General features: G+C 48.8%; 1 protein-coding gene across 1 annotated transcript; it reads left to right on the top strand.

Annotated features, from left to right (window-relative positions):
* Positions 1-730: 730 nt before the first annotated feature.
* LOC133351954 (Kruppel-like factor 2) lies at positions 731-15,268 on the top strand. Its single transcript, XM_061567577.1, has 3 exons — positions 731-1,235; positions 4,001-5,075; positions 10,115-15,268. The coding sequence occupies exons 1-3, from the start codon at positions 1,149-1,151 to the stop codon at positions 10,210-10,212; spliced, it is 1,260 nt and encodes a 419-aa protein (XP_061423561.1). The 5' UTR covers positions 731-1,148; the 3' UTR covers positions 10,213-15,268.
* The last annotated feature ends 1,219 nt before the right edge of the window (positions 15,269-16,487 follow it).

Here is a 16,487-nt window from a genome sequence, read left to right as displayed (position 1 = left end):
CAGCAGCATCACCAGCAGCATCACCAGCAGCAGCGTCATCAGCAGCACCATCAGCAACATCACCATCAGCAGCATCACCATCATCACCATCACCATAATCACCATCATCACAATCAGCAGCGTCATCATCATCTCCAGCAGCATCACCATCATCACCATCAGCACCATCACCATCAGCAGCATCAGCACCAGCATCATAATCATCATTACTATCATCACCACCACCACCATCGCCATAATAAACTTCGCATCCTAAATCTTGCCCCGTAGCATTCCTCACGTCACGTGGCGCGCCGCACCTCTTTATTTCTCAGCTGTGACGCTATCCCGTGACGTCAAAGGAGTAGAGGGGGGGGAGGAGGGGGTGGGGCTGGAGAAAGGTGGAGGGAGGGAGTGATGGGTGATGGATGATGGTCGGGGTGGGTTGGTGGGAGGGGGAGGGTAGTGCAAGCGACATTATTTGTTTTCGGTAACCCAGGGAGATGATGGTGATGAAGAGCGAACAATATAATGGGGGAAGCCTGGTGCAGCCAATGGGTCGTTTTCGTAGTTGGAGGTGGTGGGGGGGGGGGTTATTGGATGATGACCGTGCTGGAGTAGGAGGAGGAGGGGGAAGGGGGGACGTGGAGGAGGAGGGGGAAGGGGGGGCGTGGAGGAGGAGGGGTCTGTCCCTCGTGCGTCGCGCTTGCGCATTTGGAGCATCACACGGGGACTCATAAAAGGGTCCAGCAACGCGCATTCGCACATTCACAGCCGCAGGTAACACCTACCACTACCACCAAGCAACTGAAACACAGCAGAGAGAAAACATTATTACGATTCACAATCAGCGTGTCGCGCGCAAAACCCGTAACACCTTCGTACAGATGTATTATTCACCGAGTTGTCGCCGTTCAAATTAAAAGGAAAATCGACGGCGACGGCGGGAACAAAAAACAACAGCAACAGCAGCAAAGCGCAGGAGATTACAGGCGAATCCACGCTGCGTTCGGATCGCCGGGGACGGAACGGACGTTCGGCTGCTTGCGGAACGCACCCTGCTGCAGCGGCTGCGAGCGCAGCTCTGTAGCAGCAGCAGCAGCGGCAGCAGCAGCATCAGCAGCCTGCTACTGCTGTGTTGCAGCAACTCGAGGAAGAAACTGGGACTCATGGCAGTCGCGGACTCGTCTCTGCCGTCGTTCAACAACTTCTCGAGTCGGGATATCGGCGATCGATACCTTAGCAACATGCTCACGGTGAGTGCCCCACGGCTGCGTTACGTCTCTACAGGTCGCGTGGTTTTCTTGGGTGTGCGCTTGCGATGCCGGGATGGTGTAAATGTCCCGGGTTGTTTGTTGTTGTTGTTGTTGGTGGTGGTTATTGCCGTTGCGAAATTACACGTGTGTTTAATTGCATTAATTCATCGTAAATTGGCGTGTGCATATTTGCGGTTACATGGATAGCGTAAGGATTAGCGGCGACACGGACGATGAAATAGCCTTGAACTGAGATGTACAATCTCTTATAAATAGAACGTAATACTTGAACATTTTACAGCTTTTAATTTATCCTTCTTGTTCTCCAATCCCCTCGTGCATGAACGTCCACCCCTCCCCCCGCCCCCAGGCCGTGTGGGTCATCGGGGGATGTTTAGTCATACTTCACCACGCCGGTCGTTGCTGGCTGATGACCGAGTAGGGAAGGAACGGGTCCAGAATCGGTCTGCAACGGGACTCATAGCGCAGCGTGCGTTAAGCACCGCACAAACTTTACTTAACATTATGCATATATACACGTAATTCATAGCAAACGCATTTTAAAGGAACGCATATATTTACGTGAGGATTGTACCATGGGAGATCAAATTAACTGCTCTCTGGTTGGAAGTATACTTTTTAACGCACTTAAATTTAGCACATTTTATTTTGCAATGCAGATCCTGGTGTAGGTGTGTTTGTAAATACGTGTTGTTGTGTATGTGTGTGTATATATATAACATTTAAAACACGACCCTGACGCCTGCTGTATATTTGGAGTTTGTGTCTGCTCTCTCTCTACGGGTCCTCCGGTTTTTCCTTCCACATTTAGAATAAACACGCTTTTAGAGTATTTGGCTGCTATCCACGTTTACGTAATGATAGGCCAATTCGTTGCGCTAACATTTGTGGCGAGGTCGCTTTTGAAAAAGAGAGTTCTTCAGCTCAATGGGCCTTACTTGGTAAAATTTAAAACGTAAAAAAAAATGGTTTAATAGTCTTGTGGCCGGAACGCATAGGTACGCACATATATACACAAACACACACGTGTAACACGGTCATTCATATGTACATACTTACACCTACACGTAGGGCACACGCGAGAAAAACTGAGTACACAGTAATGCTAATGGAGCGTGAGCATATGTACATACATTGCTGCGCGTGGAGACAAAGGTCGATTGTAACTAATGCGACTAACAATACCGTGCTAATTGTAATTCAACGTCGTATTTGCAACGTTAATACGCGCGTAGGCTATTCGTTAACTGGTGCAACGTGTTTGTAATTTTTTTACGTGATACCATACGAAACTGTTCGTTATGAAGCGAAGTTTTCGGTGATGGATGCGTTGGCCAGTGATGGACACGAAAAGGGGCATTGCCCGAAACGTCGCCCATTATATACGTGTCTTCGTTTAAGGCCGCCACACAGTTTTATTGACTAACTTGTTGAAATTGTTGTTGGTTGTGCCCGCTATGAATACGTGCGGGTGTAATGCGCATGCATGAAATGAATGCACGCGTTTACTCGTTAAGAGTTTAGCGGCTGCTATGAATCTCCACGCGATAAGCCCACTTCGATGCGCTATTATTTTGTGATATCGAGGTCGCTTTTGATAATGAGCGATATAGCTCAGCGGGGTCTTACCTGGTAAAATAAAATAAATAGTTTATGGTTTATACGCGGGGAGTGCCTTGTCTGTCGCCGTGTCTCAAATATCCACTGCGCAGTCGGGACCACCTTGCTCCCGTGATGAATTATTCAAGCGCTGGGTCGCCTCGCTCTTGTGAAGTTTCTCTTCGCTTGAGACGAGCTACAAAACCAGAGTCCAATCGACCCCCATGCCCCCCCCCCCTATCTCGGATGCTCTAAGCGGGTGTTGAACCTGGTTCGTGCTGTGCTTTGGGTGATGGCCCGTGCCAGCGGTTGGTTGGGGTGTGGCCGTGAGCTGGTTCAGATGATTGCGACACAGAAGAAACACGATTCTTGAGCGAGACTGTGCGGAGCTTTGAGCGTCTCTCCTCTCGTATGTGCGGTCTGCATTTTCTCCGGGAGCCAAACCTCGCAATGCGTAGACCTCCTGAAACCTAAGTCCGCGATACTCGGTGATAATTTACCGGATAAATGAATGGCTATTAGTGTCCATATTATAAACCCCCTTATTATATTGTACGTTATTACCACCACCACCGCCACCACAACCATCGTCTCCATCACTACCAGGATCACCAATACATTCGCCACCACCACAACTACCGGGGGCGTTAACGTCGCTACAGCCATAATCGTCGTCATCACAAAGACACCGATTTCCCGTAAAGCATCAATAGGCTGTTGGGGCAAGTGATGCTAGTGAGTACCTATGAAGGCACACGAGGGAGTGAGTGGGTGGCCAGCACCACGCTTGGCCGCCTTTGTCTCCCCGAGTTATATTTTTTTATCTGAACCGCACCAGGTACTCATTTGAGGCCGAGTGAACTTAGGAGAGGCCCAGGATCGGTTCAGATAATCGTCACTGGGTGTCGGTCGTGAGCCAGGTTTCAAAATCTGGTCGCCGGGTTCGTAGCGTAGCGCGCTAACCACTACACTACCGCTCCCCACCACAACCATCAACACCACCACCACCGCCCTTATCACCTCCGATTAACACGGTTAGCTACGTACAGCGCGAAAGAAGTTCTACAAACACACACACACCAAGTATTGTCGACTCTCGTGGCTGACCGCGTTGTGCCGTGTGCGCTCCGCCCTCCCCTCCGCAGCGCTGGAAGGTGGACAGCCCAGCTCCGGTCGAGCGCAAAGAGGACGACGACATCGTGGACTTCATCCTCGCCAACTCGCTCACTCCCATCCCACCGCTCCCCCCAGCGCCGGGGGTATCCTACCCCTTACCCGATACCCCTGAGAGCTGTGGAGGAGGAGGAGGAGGTGGTGGCGGTGGTAGCGGCGGCGGCGTATACTCGAGCTCCCAGCATCAGTCATCTCTGAACGGCATGAGCGGCATCGCCGGCACCGCGTGCGGCGGCGGCGGCGGCGGTTCGAGTCTGGTGGCTGAACTCTTCACGCCGGACCTGCCCTGCTCGTCTCAGTTCCCAGGCTTCGCCGATTTCCACGCCAATTTCGCCATCAAGATGGAGCCGGGAACCCTCGACGTGAGCTCTTGGGAATCAACCTCGACAGCGAGCGCCCAGCACCAGCAAGTCCACCACCACCATCACCACCAGCAGCAGCATCATCATCAGCAGCAGCAGCAGCAACAGCAAGCGCCGTCCTTTCGCGTAAAAGTGGAACGCAGGGAGACGGCATGTTACCAGCAGAAGCCGAGTGCATCGTCTTCATCGTCAACCTCCTTTCACCTCGCTTCGACACAATCGCTGCCGTCCCACCTTCCCGATCAGCGCAGTGCGCTACCACAATACCTGGTCGCAGGTCAACAGCAGCAGCAACATCAGCTGCACCTTCAGCATCATCATCAACAACAGCAGCAGCAGTATCAGCAGTACACGCTTCAGAGCTGCAGCTACAGCGGGCGCTACCCTCCGCCCTACCACACGCACATGCAAAGCGTGGCCGGACTCCTGCAGCAGGTGACGTCCTCCGCGTCCACCGCGAACCCCTGCACGCCGCCCACGTCCCCCTCGCTGGGGGCTCGACCCGCGGGCTCTGCGGCGTCGGCGGTCGCCGCGGGGACCGGCGAGGCCGAAGCGAGGCCCCGCCGAGGGCGGAGGGCGCAAGGTGGTCGCAGGAGGTTGGCGTGCCACACGTGCGAGTTCCCGGGGTGCGGCAAGACTTACACCAAGAGCTCGCACCTCAAAGCTCACCTGAGGACACACACAGGTGAGCGTGGAGATGACGACGATGATGATGATGATCGTGATGATTGAATAATTGGGGGGGGGGGGGGTTGAGAAAAAAAAATCGCATCGCAACATCGGCACCTCTTTCCACCTCCCGCCCTCCCATCCGCCCACTACCGGCAGACGTAATGTTTGCACCGGACGTAACCAACAGTGATAATTAATCGGAGGTGCGTGCGGGCGAATGGCAACAAACTAAACGCGCACACAAAACATTTCTAAAGAAAATACATTTTCAGTCTGGGAGATGTTTAAGTGAATAGCTCCCCCAGTGGCTTCCGAATATCGGAAGGAAGGGCGTTCCAGACGGCCGCAGAAGCGCGTCCGAGAGCGCGCGATGCAGTGGCCGTCTCTGTTCGAATGTTGCGTGAATGCGCCTTGGTGCCGCACAGGGATGGCTGCCACTGGACGGCCCCCTTGGCTAGACTGCAGCAGTGCATTCGTAATTGTTCAAATCAAATGCGCTGTTAGGGACTTTGAATTGGCAAGGAATTTAAGTGACTTATGAATTAAACTCGTTTCTATCGATGTTTATCATCGTTATCCACGATCTGTCCCCTCCAAGCCGTTGCCACAGACCATTGTGCGATTGATGTAGCAATCCAAATATGTGGTGTTTGACCATACTTCACCACACCGGTCAGTGCGGTTTTGTGAATCTGGGAAACGCGCACGACCGGTTTACGTTACCGCTTGTTATTGATGTTAGCCTGGGTCGGGGTTCAAACTCGCGTAGCTGGGTTCGCGGTGCAGTGGCGATGTACTCACTGCGCCGCGAACCCGGAGGTATTCATTACGTCCAGAGTAGCGAGTTGTGTGTGCGTGTGTGGGGAGCGGTAGTATTGTGGTTAGCGCAGCGCTGCGCTACGAACCCGGCGACCCGGGTTCGATTCCCGCTCACGGCCAGCACCAGTGATTATTATCTGAACCGGTCTTGGGCCTCCCCTAGGTCGACTCGGCCTCAAATGAGTACCTGGTGCGGTGTGTAAACATCGCTACTGGGGAGACAAAGGCGTTCGGGCGTGGTGCTGGCCACTCACCCCCTCGTATACCGTTCCGGCCTTCATAGGTGCTCGCTAACAGCACTTTCCCCTCGAGTCTTTTAAGGCTATACGGGGATCTTTGTGTGTTTGTGTGCGTGCGTGTGCTTATTAATTTGTGCTTCTGCGCCAATGTGAGGCTCGGTGGAATTAGTCAAACACTCCCAAGGCAGGGACACAATAACAACCGCATTGCATTCGTAGAGGGCCTTCCGCCAAAGCACAACAATCCATTCGTACAGACGTTATTGTTAAGTGACTCTTTTCAAAACGTGTTTTGTAATCTAGCGGCTAAATAATGCCACGTTATTACCAATAACGTCTGGAAAATCCGGTAGCATTTATTTTCAAAAGCGCCAAACTAATGGGAACCACAATGCACAACACCAGTCCAGAGTTTGCCTGATTAAAAAAAAAACATGCTTCTGGGTGGTATAGGCCTCGAAAGCTGAAAAAGGCTGGAGAACTAAAATATATTCAATTCGCATTTTGAAGACCCGGAATGGATTCTACTTGTGTTAATTAAACCACGAATAACCATTCAACACCATTTGTCAAAACCACCTGTGGTCTTAACATATATGTAGCAAGTAACGTTTCGGGAAAGGCCCCATTGTTCATAGCACATCATGAAGGGTCGTTTATGTGCTGTGAATAAAGCACATTGCCCGTCAATTCACCGATTATATATAATTGTTTTCATTTGAAGGCCACACCCAGTGCTGTTGTTGTTCTTGACGGGTGTGATATTTATTTTATGTTACTGTTACTCGTGCATATACGCCAACTGCCAGTACAGAAGCAACAGCATCACCAAAGAATAAATATAATCAAAACTTCCGCCCAGGAATCGAACGTCCTCAAAATAATATAATTTCTTTTTTTTAGTTGTTTGAAAGTTACACATCTATTTACGGGTTTTTTCCCTTTAAAATTAATTTATGTTTTAAATGATATTCGTTCGTCGCTGCGTTGCTAATAAAAAGCAAACGCATTTACGTTTCCTTAGAGGAATAAAGTAACTTTCCATTAACTAGTCACTTTGTTATAAACATGCTTTTTTAAAAGTAACGATTTGTCAACAATTGGCTCTTCTCTCGGGGAAGGATTTATGGTTCGGGTGTATATATATATGTTGTCTGTGTTGTATCGTGGGATATTCGCTTGCCATACGATTCTACTATTAAACTGCAACGAAACTACAAGGCCTACTTATTCCGGGAGAAGAAACCCCCCAAAACAAATCGGAAAACGAAAAAAAAATTTTCCGTCTTATTTTCACTGCTCCTACATTAAGCGTAACGGCAAATTTAACGTAAACTATTCTGCAAGTGAAGACAAGCTCCGTAAAATATTTGACGACTGTAATTCAGGGTGTTTTAAATTGATGGACCCAATGTTCAAAGCAAAGCGATTTCAAATCGGGTCCATTTTTTAGAACACTCTGTAATATGCACGCTGTGGTATACCTCGTTTGTTATGATGCACGTATTCAATAATTACATCGAGGCTACACTTACCGACAGTACCGTCACTTGCTATAATAATAACAACAGTAGCAGCAGAAATTACGAATCGTATATACAAATTGTTATTAATGATAGATGCTATACGGTAATTACGAATGGTACGTACGAATGATTACGTTCGCCGCTTGGGTACAATTAGCATAATCCATTCGACGCAAACTCGTGCCTTGGCCGGGTATTCATTCCCTCCTGAGACTCGCGTCGAATTCACGGTCACGTGATGCGCTATGTTCAAAACGACAACCACAATGGGTCTGCGGTGCTGCTGCTGCTGCGTCGGACTTGTTGCGCGATTGACGAACAACAGCTGCACACATTCCTCAATAACACCGTGGCCTTGAACGGACACTTATATTCACGTGCTACGAAAAAAGGGGCAATTTGCCCGACACGTCATCTATTTACATTTATAAAAATCTCTATAGATATATTTCGATTTAAAGCTTTCGTGACTGCAGGGATTCATCTTCTTGGTTCTTTCGGTAAAGTCACGTAGAAGGGAAATAATAAAATAATAAAAATAAAACACAATAAAATTAAATTCTCACGACGTTTTTATTCTGTTTTATTTTTATTATTTTATTATTTCCCTTCTACGTGACTTTACCGAAAGCACCAAGAAGACTCTATAGATATGTTTCTATGTCAAGCACGGTTGACTACGTACGGTGCGAAATAAGTTCAACATAGTACACACATAATACATACAAGGCTACAGTGTTATTGCAGAATTAGTTTTTTTAAAGTTTCTAATACATATATCTCGGTACGTGATTGGTACTGAACACGAGTGCGCGCGGGCTGTGTGCCATTTTAGGAATCAAGGTGGCTTCGGGAAACGCACTTTGCTGGACCAAGGTGGTGTGCAGGCGCGTAGAGACGAGTTTACATTGTAATGGGGGGGGGGGAGGGGGGGTGTTGTTATGTAGACAAGCCGGAGGGGGTGGGAGTGATTAAGGTGAGAACGGTGGTGCAGCGGTTAGCTCACGGCGCTACAAACCCGGCGTACCGTGTTCGACTCCCGCTCAAGGCCACCAGCAGTGACGATTATCTGAGTCGGTCCTGGGGCCTCCCCTAGGTCGACTCGGCCTCAAATGAGTACCTGGTGCGATGCGTAAACATCGCCGCGAGGGAGACAAAGGTGGCCGGGCGTGGTGCTGGACACCCACAGCCTCGTGCGCCGTTCCGGCCTTCATAAGTGCTCGTTAACTGCACTTGCCCCAACAGTCTGTTAAGGCTATCAGGGGGGTCTTTGTATTTGGAGGGCACAGCTTATGGCTTTTCCTTCGGGTTTTCATCCAGGTCTGTAGTGGATATATTCTGTGTCTCGTCTGCCGCTGCTGGTTGTACTAAAATCAGGATTCCCTCTAAACTAAAGTGTCATCACTTCAGTTTGGAGGTCGTCTTTGCTTTGTCCATCGACTGAGATCTGGTTGGGTGTTAGCCCAGATCGGAAGTTCGGCATGTGTGTCTGTATTTAGTTTTGCCGTCGCACGGTAAAAAAAAGTGTGTGTTTGTGGAGCGGTAGTGTAGCGATTCGTGCCGCTGCTCTTTGAACCCGACAACCTGGGTTCGATTGCTGCTCACATAGCTCACATCGATGACGAATATCTGAATATCCTTAAATGCGTCTCGTTGTGCCACCGACCCCCACATGAGAAGGCCGTGCCGTGCCGGCCTTCACATGTGCCGTGCCGACCTTCACATGTGCCGTACCGGCCTTCACATGTGCTCACCAACAGCACTCGCCGCAGCGGTCTATCGCCAGGTTTGCAGGAACACGTCGGAGAAATGGCCCAAGAATTCTAATCAAAGTTGGTACTAAATTTTGTTATCGTGCAGTTTCGGTTACTTTTGTTTTACCCTTTACCCACACTGTGTTTGTTTCTTTTCAGCGGCCGCTAGTGGCTTTTATAACTCCCATTGCTTGCCAGCCATCACTCTCCGCCTCTTCGCAATTTGCCTATCTTTAAATTTTTTTCTCTAAATCTTCACGTTCAAATCGAGCCACGACACACACACACACTACACGCTACACGCACCCGATGGTTGGTAGAGGGCGCGAATCTCTACCCGTGGGTGTTGGTGGGTCGCGAGGTGCCGAGTCGAGACGCTGTCACCGATGAGCGCGGGGTGAGCAGTTACTCGGCAACGTTTATCCGAGTCGAGGCTAGTTGGGGGTGGTTGATTGTGTGGGTGGCTGTATATTGGGTGGGTTGGTGGGTGAGCCAGTGGACTGCTGCTGTAGCAGTAGTCACGTGGCGACTTATTTTAATTTCTGCCGGTGAATCGATCGACGCGGGAATTGCCCTCGGTTGATTTTTGGCGACTTGCACATCCGTCCGTTGCTGTGTGTAACAGATGGCCGCGTCTGTACACGCGTATGATATGATAATAATAACAATAACATTAACAACCTTTGTTGTCGCCTTTCCTCTCTGTCTCTGCAGGCGAGAAGCCGTACCACTGCACGTGGGAAGGCTGCGGTTGGAAATTCGCGCGCTCCGACGAACTGACCCGCCACTTCCGCAAGCACACAGGGATTTAGGCCCTTCCAGTGCCACCTGTGCGAGAGGGCCTTCTCTAGGTCGGACCACCTGGCCCTTCACATGAAGCGCCACACGTGAGGATGAAGGTCCCGCGCCACGCCTGCCCGCCCTTTAAACTCACCCCTACTCCATCCCCGTCTATATCCTCCCCCATCCCGTCTTCCATGGACGCTGCCTGATTTAAGTTGTCACCACTGGACCAGTGAGACGCCTTAAGACTTACGTTCTCAGTAAGATTCGATATCTATTATAAATAATTTAGTGTAAGAGAATTTTTTTTGACACATGTCTGCATTGCAAAAGAGATTTTTGCATCTCGATGGGAAGTCTCTTCCAGTAAGGACTCCATTGCCTTATCGTAATGTTTTTTGTATATAATGTTTAAAAAAACAAAACTTGTAAATATGAAAAAGACGACTCTGCCATCCCCTGTTGAGGTTCTTTTGTTGAATTGGTTAAATTCACAACACGCTTTGGGGGTTCTGATTCGCTTGTCTGATGTTTGTGTCCGGTGCTTCTGCAATACCCATTGAGACACAACGCAACGTCTTTATTATTCATACCGGTCGGGTGTTCACGGCCGTGCTGTGGTCACCTCTCCGATGCGCGACTCCGGGTTGTGCACCGCGTGTTGTTCGGGCACGATGTCCGACGTTTCGCTTCATCAAGAAGTGAATTCTCTTAGAGGACGCCGAACGACACACGCATGGGTACATATCCAAACACAGCAGAGTTCCATACATACACAAACAACAACAACAACAACCGCCTTTCACCACTAAGTGGTGGTGATGCTTGTGCCATGCTAGATGCACTTGCACACACATATATACACACGGGGAGCCGTCAAATCCACGTATGAATATGGCTCATGACGGTTACTCGGGATGCAATTGTGTATCGAGCAGCCAAACGTATAATTTTTAACTCCACCATATCACACAGCGATACGTGTGAATATAAATGTCATTTTAATCCTGATGGGTTCCATTCACGCGAGCACTGCAGCCGCTGGAGGCCGCTATAATTCACCGCGATGTAAAAACAACAAGAACAAAAATATCTAATCGATGTTACGCATATCGAACCGCTGAACCGAATCCGTAGGATTCATCGAATCGCCGGCGAATCGAAAGTTACACCTCGAGTGAGAACGTATGTGTGGCGCTGAAGGCAGCGGGTCAAATTCTTATCACAGTTGACGAGTCTCTGCGGTGTTTTAAAACAAAACGATGACAAATCTCATACGCCTTTTGAATGCCCCCGTGTGTGTACGCGTGTGTGAGTGTGTGTGTTTGTCTCGGTGTCCCAGTGTGGCACAGTACGAGCGAGCAGTGTTTTGAGTAATTGTAGACGAGACTTAACATAAAAAACCGTGCCTTCTCCAATAGTGTCCCAGCGGTTCACAGCCATAGCAATGTGGAGTGGGGGTGGGGGGAGTGAGGAATCTGCGAGTATAAATATATGTAGAGCACCAGCGAGGCGGAGCGCTGCTCCATTTGTACGCAGCACACCACGTGGTCTGTTGCACAGGCAGCTTATTCGGTTTCTTCTTAGTACGTACAATGATGCTGCTTTAATGCAGCATCATTGTACGTTTTGTTTTCACGAGTGTCTGTGATTTATATATATATATTTTATAATGAAGGCGCTGGGATACTGGAAAAGAAAAAGAAAGTATTTGGAAAGACAATTACTTGAAGTGTCGCGTGCACAGGGTATGGCTACGGAGAGGTGTTGATGTTGTTGCCACTTTGCGCGCCGCTTTCGCAACGAAGGGGGCGCTTCATTTCAGCCGGAACTGTCCCACCGGGGGATTCAGTCCCCGGGAAATATTCATATTCACCCCCCCCCCCCTAAAAAAAAACTGAAATGAAGCACTGCGGTAAGGTTTATGAACGCGTGTCTTCTATATTGTTTAAAGATGTAGTGCCCAAAACGGTAACCAAGACGGGTTCACTGGTGTTAACGGACGACACTGTACAATCAATAACAAAAACACAATCGTTTATATATATATTTTTTCCCTTTTTACTGTCAAAGTAATGTCCCACCGTTAGAAAATTCTGCAATCGGTCAACCGGTAGGTCGCGTGTGAGTGGGTGGGGTAAAATGTGGGCATCCTCCCCACCCCCCACCTCTTCCAAGACGTGACCAGCGTGGAAGGTTAGTCCCCCAAAAAAATCCATTTTCGATCCTTGTGCCAGTAAGTGGCTGCACCTCCTAAGAATTACCCCCTCCCCACCTCCCCCCACTCCTGCCCAGAGGGTGGGGGTCAGGGAGTGCGCGGCGCCTTACGGAATTTAAATCTCCGTCTTTTGTGAAGCACCGTGGCTCTGTCACTGGAGGACCCTACGAACATGACAATGGTATCAATTAATTCGCTACCTACCGGCTCGCGGGGAGGCCATAAGCGCAGTTACACCGCCTGCGCACTCAATAACTACCTTCTGGCCATTGCTGCATTACTTTTAATTTCGTTCACCTGAACCCTCGATCAAAGGCCGTTCGGTATCAATTGAAATACCACACTGCATCCCCTTGGGGCCTTTAACAACCTCAATGATGGTAACGATAATAATACCAACAACGATAATGATGATTATAACAATACTAACAAATGCGCATCTACGTAGACGCAGCGGCGGCATTGCTGCTCTGCAGAGTCCTGCCCGCTGCCACGCGTGTTCCCATCGCCACGCACAAGCAACACACGACGGGACAATTGTGTTGCACAAACACAATCGTCGCTTACAGAAGGGGCGAACGCGACTTCGCGCCGGCGTGCGCTGTAGAGGTTTTTTTTTACCAACCGCCCCTTTGTTTTTTTTCTTTTACAAAAGGAATAATAAAATAAATTAAATATAAATAAACATCCCACAATAAACATCCCGCGACGCGGAGCGGACACACTGCTAATCATTTACAAACTTTTTTTTTTAAACCTGCGCAAGGTACAATGGTGGCTACTTCCCACCTCCTTTCCAACGATCGTGGAAGAGTAGACCACATACCGTCTAGAGAGGAACTCTCCATCCGCCAGCAGTGGCGTGAGTGAGCAATTGCAGTCACTGCGCCTTAACCGATACCTGCGCGCTCACAACTCGCGCGCACACACCTGTGTTGCGAGAGGCGGGTTTATTACAGCCGCAGGCTGAAAGGTGATGGTGCCAGGATCGACTGGGTCTGGCCGGTTTAATTGGATTCCGGCTGACACAAGAATCCCGTCTCCATTTAACAGCCGAACAGATCGCCCGTCTCCGTCGTTTCAGACGGAGTGCTCTTACCAATAACATCTGGGAAACCGGCAGCATTGGTTTGAACAAGTCCTGACTCTGCTGATGAGACGCGCAAAGGTCGAACGCGGTTCAGAGTTTGCTTGCGTTTAACACAACGTTGCCGGCCCACGTTGGGGTGCTTTAAATAAAACGCACGTATAACAACAATATAGATTTAATCTTGATTTTAATCTTGATTTATCGGTGGAGACAACGGGATTCTGTACATCAGTCTTCTACACTCGCCAGTCTATCGAGGCCCGGTTTCGTTGGGTGTCGGCCTTTCCTCTACGATTCTTGGCACGTATTCATCACCGCTCAAGAACAACGTGTTGGTGTATTTCTGCCGTTGTTGTTAACGTGGTTTCACGTCTCTCTTGTCAAGTAAAAACAAAAAAAAGACTGGGTACGTTTTGTAATAATACGTTTTTTTTATTTTTTACCAGTTCCTGTCGATCAAATGTATATTTCTGTGTTGTGGCAATGCAATGCGCGTGACCGGGTAGAGGAGTTGCTCTGGCGTCTAACGTTGAGTGAACGTTTCGTGACGGACGTTGAACGTGCGAAACGCGCAGGAGATGTTTTGCTGTTGCTACGCGTTACATCGTTGAGTTCGCCGATCTTTACGCAGAGAGGAATATGACTTCGCGTTTGAAGCTTTCGTGACTGCAAGGATTCATACTCTTAGTTTTTTCGGTAAAGTCACGTAGGTAAAAAATGAAATTAAAATTAATAAAAATAAAATAGTAATAAAAATCACTATTATTATTTTATTTTTTATAAATTTTAATTTCATTTTTTACCTACGTGACTTTACCCAAAAAACTAAGAGTATGACTTCGCGTGTTTAAAAAAAAAAATTCTTCTCGGGGAGGGAGGAGGTGTAAGCTATGGAGAATGTATATCCAGTCGATTCGCTACTGTGTTGAGCACCGTGTGCCTTTTTTTGGGGGGGAAGCGGACAGGGGGGGGGGGTTGCTATCTCTAAAAAAATCTAATAAAAACGCTCATTGTTGTACAAGCACAAATAATTGAAACAAACTTACGTACAACTTTAAAATTCACATTGCCTTAAACCAGCGTGGTGAAGTATGGTCAAACCAAACTAACTCGCCGTGCGCCACGCACAACTTGGGGTGTTGGTAGGGTGGGGAGAAAGAGGCCTTCATCCAGCAGTGCTTTTTAATAGAGGGCTGTAAATTATTACAATTGTTACTTTTTGATACACGGTATAGGAAGTAGATAGTGCGTTCGTTTACATAGGTTCTGACACACGGTGCCCGAATGCTCACAAAGCCTTGCTGTTGTCGTCAATTTGCTTGAGTCGTCACTTATCATTGCAGTGTGCTGGGTGCAGGGCGCGCAGTGCTTTGGTTTGACAGGGAGTGGGGTGCTTGAGCCCATGAGCTGGGCTTTCTGTCGTGTCACTGGGGGGGCCCCCTTGAACCTCTCCCCTCCTGCACAATATTGCCCCCCCCCCTCCCCCGCCCGCATCACCACAGACATCTTCCATGTGGCTCCACGTTCACGTCTCGAGCCAAAAGGTATCTATCGAATGAGCTCTCGGACTCTCGTGCAATAATAATTATAATAGATAATGTTATTTCTGTCTCACGGGGCCTTTATGATCAACATCTATTGTATACAGTAGAGATGGTCGCTGTTATTTATATATAGTATATGCGTGTGTGCAAATTATAGTTCTATTGAATTATCGCGGTAGCTTTAATACAAACGGTATACGCTGTACAGAAGAGCATTTTTTGTTTGTTTGTTTTACTATTTGTTTCTGGTTTTAAAAATGAAATAAAAACGAAAGAAAAAAAAACACATTAACCTTGCGACGACTTCATTTGTCCGGTGTTATGAAACGGTGTTCATTTTAGCCAGAGGGGGGGGAGGAGGTCTTACCGAGTCCCGAAAACGCTCTTTCAGGAGGCTCGTGCTCGATCATTTGGAATGTTCGGCCGAATCGGGAGTAACATTTGAGAGAACCGAACCCGGGGTGACACGCAATGCTGCCATCTGCTGGCCACACTTCTCAACCGCACACCGACGGCACCTGGCAAGCCTCTGGTGGTGGGGTCACCCATCTGAGTCCGACTCAACCCCCTGCTGATGAAGAGACCCCTCGACCCGCACGGTGTGGTGAGGCCCAAACCTCGTCCAGTAGGGCATTGGTCAGAGGAATGGTGATGCACTTGTTGCTATAGATTCATTCTAAAGCAAGGTAAGTTACAGGTGTGTGAATTTCAAATCTGTAAATCGCGACAAATACCATCCCAAGAGAACAAATTAACGCAGGACGAAAGAAAAACAAAAACGGTCTCCGCCGTCTACGGGAAACCACCATTTTGAAAGAACTCCACTGTGGCCATTTTTTGGAGACCACACGGCTACCATCCAGTTCTCATGAATATTGTTGTTGACTGTACGTGTGCATTGCCCTCCGATGTATTTGTGCACGTGCTGGGAGATTATTGATGAAGCGAATTCGGTTCTTCGACCATACTTCACCACGCTGGTCAGTGCGGGCTTACGTTGGCGGGTAGCATAGACGTTTGGAGCATTCGGTTTCGCGCGGGGAGGGAGCGGAAACGTCGGACGTCGCCGCCGAAGGAACGAGGACAACACGAAAATACAGCGGTGAGCAACGCATCGCAACCGCTGACGCCTACGCAAGTCGCACGCGTCTTTCGCATGTTGTTTGTTGCTGGTGACAATTTTCAGTTTCCGGTTAACATGCGGTCGACCGATGCCATCAATTTACGCGGTGAACGTGCGGGGAGGGCATGGGCTATTTTTTGTTGTTGTTGCAACTCTGGCGAGCAATAGCTTGCAGGTTATTGCCATTACAATTTGAATAGAAGTCCTCGCGCTCACACGCATCTATGCACGCAGCGTTTCACCCCTGGGCCACCTGACATTTAATTTGAAATTCCAAATATAGGTGGCGGTTGTCATGAGGACGTAACGTGGCGGTGCGGATCAATTGT

This window comes from Lethenteron reissneri, chromosome 39 (genome assembly GCF_015708825.2).
Source record: "Lethenteron reissneri isolate LAM-NWPU_2019-01 chromosome 39, ASM1570882v1, whole genome shotgun sequence".
NCBI classification, from domain to species: domain Eukaryota; kingdom Metazoa; phylum Chordata; class Hyperoartia; order Petromyzontiformes; family Petromyzontidae; genus Lethenteron; species Lethenteron reissneri.
Note: the sequence above shows the minus strand (reverse complement) of the source record. Positions and strands in the feature narration are given on the sequence as shown.

Coding starts and splice junctions, on each gene's coding strand:
- LOC133351954 (XM_061567577.1), top strand. CDS start 1,149: ATGGCAGTCGCGGACTCGTCTCTGCCGTCGTTCAACAACTTCTCGAGT. Junction 1,236..4,000: donor ACCTTAGCAACATGCTCACG/GTGAGTGCCCCA, acceptor TCCCCTCCGCAG/CGCTGGAAGGTGGACAGCCC. Junction 5,076..10,114: donor TCACCTGAGGACACACACAG/GTGAGCGTGGAG, acceptor CTGTCTCTGCAG/GCGAGAAGCCGTACCACTGC.